This window comes from Orycteropus afer, unplaced genomic scaffold (genome assembly GCF_000298275.1).
Source record: "Orycteropus afer afer isolate SDZICR_OR568_19922 unplaced genomic scaffold, OryAfe1.0 scaffold00088, whole genome shotgun sequence".
Lineage (NCBI taxonomy): Eukaryota > Metazoa > Chordata > Mammalia > Tubulidentata > Orycteropodidae > Orycteropus > Orycteropus afer.
The window spans coordinates 1188411-1194630 of record NW_006921675.1 but is presented as its reverse complement, the minus strand read 5'-3'; the positions used below and the strand labels follow the sequence as shown (position 1 = coordinate 1194630).

The following is a 6220-nucleotide window of genomic DNA, read 5'->3' as shown; positions in this document are numbered from 1 at the left end:
CACTATGAATCGAAAGGGAGGACCCAGTGCTCCTGATGCTCACATTCATTGCAGAGATACCCGAGGCACAGTTCTGTTGTCCACAGGAGTCCCTTACCACCACCACCATTAGTACTATCAGGCTGATTGCCTTGACTGGGGTAACAGACTACTCTGGACTTCTTGTTCTTTCCTGGGATTCAACAGGAGACCTTGTCTGAGAACCTGGTCACACTTCAGAGAAGGCCAAAAACAAAAGCTCAGATTTCTGAATATCTGCTGCTGGGAGTGTTCTTGGGCACCCTCTGTGAGGAATGAACTTCCCCTCCCCTTCACCCCTACACCGGGCCACAACTTCCTGGGCCACAGCTCCTGCGCTCCCGGCTCCCAGGGGCTGATAGTATCAGTGACAGCTCTAAGCTTGCATTCATTTCTCCTGGCTGATTCTTGTTGGAGTTGTACTCAGCTGACTCACAGCTTCTCCCTTCTCCTTCCCCTTCTCAGTGTCCCTGTTCCAGGTGGGGCCATGGCCCTCCTCCCCTGGGCAGAGGGCTGCTCTTCCCAGCACACACACACACACACACACACAGGTGGTCTCTGGCTCCCAGGAAAGCCTCCCCTTCTGTGCTCCTGCGGTGGCGGCAGCAGGTTTGCAGGAAGCAGCTCTCTGCGACTGACTGACGTCTCCACCTGCTGGTCGTCCTGACCCTTGCTGCATGCAGCTTTCTGTCCCCACTGACAGTGCCGCCGTTACTGCTGCTGCTGCCATATTTTATAACATATGGCCCAGAGACCCTGGCTGGGAAGCATGCCCAGGCAGATGACATGGTGTGCTGCTTCTGGAAAGATCTACTTCTATCAGATGCTCCAAATAAGTTTCTCCTGAGAAAAAGTCCAAGGGGCGGGGAGCTAACTCTGACTGTGTTGCTCTCCCCCCAGGGACCCTTCCATGAAGACTGAGGCAGGCAGAGCTGCTGAGAGCCTGCTGACATGACATCAGCCACGGAGTTTGAAAATGAGGGCAACCAGCCGCCATACAGCCGGATCAATGCCCGCTGGGATGCCCCAGACGATGAACTGGATAATGACAACAGCTCAGCCAGGCTCTTTGAGAGGTCCCGGATCAAGGCTTTAGCAGGTACCATTTGGGGCATGGGGGTTAGAGGAGCTATTCTTATATTTCTGAAGTCCATTCCTCTCCCATCTACAGTGAATCCTGTGTGTGCTGGGCTGAGCCCTCACAGGGCTGGGATGCAGATGTGTTTTTGTGGCTCCAAGAGACCAGGCCTCTTGGGAAGGCAGGCTCAGGCAGCCTCTGCTCCTGGCATCCCCCAGTTCCTCCCAGGGACTGCTGAGAGTCGGAGAGGTGCTGGAGTTGGTGCCAGGTGGACTCTACCCTCTCTGCCTCTGTCCTGAATGACCTATGGCCACAGTCAGAAGTAAGAGGAAGTCTGGATGAAGCAGTGCCTGAGGGGGCTGGCCAGTTTGTCAGAGATGTGCAGGACCTCATTGTACGTCCTGCTTCCTGCCTGGCCCTGAGTGGAGGAATCATCGTCCTCTCTGTGGTCCCAGAAGAAAAGAATGATTCGAGATGAAATTAAGAATAGATAACATTCTCCCCGCACTGCCTCAGAAAATCCAGGAGGATTTTCTGCAGTAAACCTCTCATCTTTGAACTGGAATTAGATTTTTACTTAGCAGGTCCATATGGATTTCAGGGTCTCTGTGTGTGTGTGTGTGTGTGTAAGGAGCTCTGATGGTGCAATAGTTAAAGCATTCAACTGCTAACCACAAAGGTCAGAGGTTCAAACCCACCAGCCTCTCAGTGGGAAAAAGATGAGGCAGTCTGCTTTTGTAAATATTTATAGCGTTGGAAACCTGATGGAGCAATTCTAGTGTCCTGTAGGGTTGCTATGAGTCTGAATTAACTCGATGGCAGTGGGGTGTTTTGTGGTGTGTGTGTGTGAGAGAGGACAGAGAGAGAGAGACATCTTAAATCTTCCATTAGAAATGGTTTTTCCTCCCTCTACTGACTGAGTTCTGACTTTGATTCTTGGAATTTTTTCTCAACCTCTGTGATCATTGCCTTCCTGGAACCTGACCTAGGAGAGTATAGTCTGACCTTAGTCTAGTCGTTGGCCAATAAAGAAAATGTGAGTTATATGGGGTGCTACAATGGGAGGCCCTTCACCTCATCTACCAGTCATTGGCCAAAATCAGACTTGTTTCTCCCTCACTGATTGTTCCCATTTTCTGTCCTGTTAAGAAAGGTGCAGCTTTTCCTGTAAGGACTTTCTGGAGTGATTCTCCCACTGCCCCCCGCCCCCGCCTTCTTGGTCCAATCAGAAGGTATGGTAGTTCTTTTCTACCTTCCCTCTAACCTTCTCCCCACCTCCACTCTTCTCCCAGATGCCTTGGTTTCCCACTGACCTTGAGGCATGAGCAGGTCTCTTGGCCCTTCTGGGGCCATAATGACCTTTCACCTAGAAGTGTCTGGGCTTTCCATCTTCCTAAAAGAGATGTGGTGTCTTATCTTCCTTGTCATGGTGGAGAATCCACTTGGGTGTCAATGGTCACACTTCGTGCCTTTGCTCTTTACAGATAACTCCCTTGGCTTCTTCCTTCACCTCCTCCTAAGCACTTCCTGCCCCTCACATTCTTTCCTCATTTTCCTTGGGGGTAGATCATGGCACTAACCCCTTGTTTTTGCTTATGTAGTTTAACCTCTTAAAATAACCAAACACGGAACCTTTGGCTTTGTCACTCCAGCTGAACCCTCTTTATATGCCTGTGCTGGCTGGATTTGGCTGCAGTGACCTGGCAGTACAGGTAGAGGGAGAGATTAAATGATAGTCCGTGAGGTTTGCCAAAGGATAGTGGGCGGAGAGGGATAGTCTTATATGGAGGACTTCTTTGATCCCTTTCCCAGTTACCCTATTTTTTAAGAAACCAAAGGAAATTTAAAGTTAACTTTCGTTGTTGCTGTTGTTGTACTCCTACTGTGTCTAAAGCTAAACCCCTGTGCCAGCCAGGAAGGTGGAGAGGGAAACTATAGAGCAATCAACCACTTATCTATCTCTAAGGAGTTTATAATCTATTAGGAAAGATGAACTGTGTTCACAATTAATTAGCATGAGTAGAATTAGAGAAGAACTGCACAAAAAGCATAAATTAAACAGCAATGAAAGAGTAAAAGTAGGAGATGCAGGGAGAATTAGAGGGTCATTCATGGAGGAGGTGGCCCCGGACCTGGGTGTTGAAAGGTGCTTGTGATCTTGACAGGCGTATGACCTAAAGATTTCTCTAACTGGTCTGTATGGTAGCCAAGTTAGAAGAGCAGCCCAGGAAACTGGTGGAGGTAGGTTAAAGATGGCAAGCACGGAGGGCATCTGCAGTAGGAACTTAATGCTCAGTACTAGGTTGATCAGAAAAGAGCCTTTGCTAGCCTTGGGCAGTACCTTTTTATTGTTGTTGTTTGCTGTGGTTGAGTGGACCTCCAACTCATGACGACTCCATGCACAGTGGAAGGAAACCCTGCCCAAACCTATGCCATCCCCATGATCAGTTGTGGATCTGGCTGTTATGATCTATAGGGTTTGCTTTTTTCATTCTTTAATAATTTATTTTATATATTTTTGTGGTTGAGAATATACACAGTAGAACATGCCCTAGTTCAACAATTTCTGCATGTACAATTCAGTGATGTTGATTATGGTCTTCGAGTTATGCAATCATTTGCACCCTCCTTTTCAGAATTGTTCCTCGCTCAGTAACATGAACTCACTGACCCCTAAGTTTCCTGTTTATTCTTGAGTTGCTGCTGTCAATTTAATCCCATTGTTTAAAAGAGCACAACACAGCTATTCTTTACTAAATTATGGTTTGGTTTTAAGAAGACTTCAGGGTGTATTTTTTGTTTAATATTTAAACAGTATTAATATTTCAGACAGTAGTATCCGGGGTTCATCCAGCCTCCAGAAACTCTAGATTCCATGAGAATTTGCATTTTCTCCCTTTTGATCAGGATTCTTTCATAGACTCTTTGGTCAAAACAGTAATGATACGAGCACTATCCTGTTCTGGTCTCATGGCAGAGTAGATTGTTGTTCATGGAGGCAGTTACCCATGCATCCATAGGGTTTTTATTGGCTAATTTTCTGAAGCGGAGCTCTAGGCTTTCCTTTGTAGTCTGTCTTAATCTGGAAACTCCTGGAAACTCCACTAGAACATGTTTAGCAGTGGGTGTTGCAACATGCAAGCCTCTACTGACGGATGAATGGTTTTTCTGTATTCCCTACCTAGAGCATGCTTCTTATCTATCAAAGAACCTGAATGCCTTCCAGGCAAAGGAGAAGCCACTGAGTGTGGAGTTGTCTGCCTGGGTCATATCGAATCAGAACTTCTGCCTAACAAACACATAAGTTTGGGGTCTAGTCACGATTTTAGAAACAAACAAAACCCTAAGCAGTTTACTGCCATTCCTCTTCAGAATGTCCATTTTGAAGGACCTGGAGTAGAGGCTAATGCTTTTGATAAGATCCAGAGTAGAGTGGACAATCAGCCCCATTCTGGTGGGTCGGTAGAGTGGGTAAGGGAAACATATCATTTTAGCTTAACCCAATTTTAACTTCTTAACACTCTTCTCTTCTGTACTGTCTTTGGCGCTGCCTTAGACATTTAAGCAGGATCCAGCCTTTCCAAAAAGGCTTTCGAGTGTTCACACCCCAAGGAGCAGAGGCCACTTTGGTCACCATGATTTCACTCACTCTCCCCATCCATAAGGGTGTTAGGGTTAGGAAGGCATTCAGCTCTGTATTTCTTATAAGATGACAATGATCTGTTTTATAGGTAATGGTGGCAAGATTGGGCAAATTGGTCTGGCATTTTCTTTCTGAAATTAGTGGTCTTGAGGCAAGGAGGAAAATGCCACAAAACCCAGATTCAAGTCTCAGTTTCAACTCTAACACTACTGCTATAGAGCACCCTTGACTCAGTTTCCTCTTTTATAAAATGGGGGCAATAGTACTTTGCAGAGGTTGATGTTGTGAAGATCAAATAAGATAACGTATATGAAAGTGTCTTATTAATACTGGAATGTTGGTGAATGTTAGATATTATTACTAAGAAAATTGTCCTGTAAGACTTTCTATCCTCTCTCCTAACTTTAGACATCCAAGATCATTAGCTCAGTTATTGTTCCAGTTACATTGGTCTATTCCAGGACTTATTACTTCCTTCTTAATTCCCATACCCCTTTTCCTTGGAAGGCTTTGGTTAGAAGAAAAAGCCAAGGACCAGTGAAATCAGTCTAACCCTCATGCTTGGTTCTCTCAGCCTCTTCTCTCCACACTTAATGCCCAGGTCTTGCTGACCTTACAGAAAGGTCAGCTAGTTGAGGATCCTGTGTCCCTGCCATCTGGCTTGGTGATCTAGGAGATCCAAGAAACCAAAGACCTCATCAGATGCTCTTCCTGGGTCTGCATCTCCTCTGGGTCCTTCCTCTCTCCTTAGTGACCCATGGTTGGGAGGCCTTATTATCGTTAGCTCCCACCAAGGTGGCCCCCACTCAAGGTGACCCCATGCACAATGGGATCAGACTGTTGTGATCCCTAGAGTTTTCAGAAATAGGAGGTGCATTGGCTAGGAATCAAACCTGGGCCTCTTGCATGGGTGACAAGAATCCTATCACTGAACCACTGCTTCATTTGGTTGATTGGACCTGATGTTTCTACCTCTAAGTCAAATTCTGAGCTTCTATTCTGCCTTTTGTACCTTTCCCAGCTCCTACTTCCTGAGCCCAGATAAAGAAGTCATCTGGTTCTGCCTGGAAACTATTATCTTGGTATACAAATACATGACCTCACCTCAGAATGAATGACCTTTCATTTGAAGCTACAAATCAACCTTCCTAAAGGGAAGGGAAGGAGCTCTGGTAGTGTAGTGCCTAAGGCACATGACTTCTAACCAGAAGGCTGTCGTTCAAACCCATCAGCCACTCCTTGGAAGGAAGATGGAGCAATCTACTTCCGTAGTGATACTGCCTCGGAAACCCAAGGAGGGGTCGCTATGAGTCGGTCCAACTTGACGGCACATAACAACAACAACAACAAAGGGAAGGGAAGGAGCTCTGGTAGCATAGTGTCTAAGGCACTTGACTGCTAACCAGAAGGCTGGAGGTTCAAACCCACCAGTCACTCCTCAGAAGGAAGATGGGACAATCTACTTTCATAGTGATACTGCC

The 6220-nt window shown here is 46.4% G+C and overlaps 1 protein-coding gene across 1 annotated transcript in view; it reads left to right on the top strand.

Annotated features, from left to right (window-relative positions):
• The first annotated feature begins 969 nt into the window (after positions 1-969).
• Positions 970-6220, top strand: part of SPTB (spectrin beta, erythrocytic) — a 105497-nt gene continuing 100246 nt past the window's right edge. Inside the window, exons 1-2 of the mRNA XM_042781146.1 lie at positions 970-1117; positions 3303-3337. Of these exons, the coding sequence (XP_042637080.1) occupies positions 970-1117; positions 3303-3337 (183 nt within the window). The remainder of the gene's footprint in view (positions 1118-3302; positions 3338-6220) is intronic.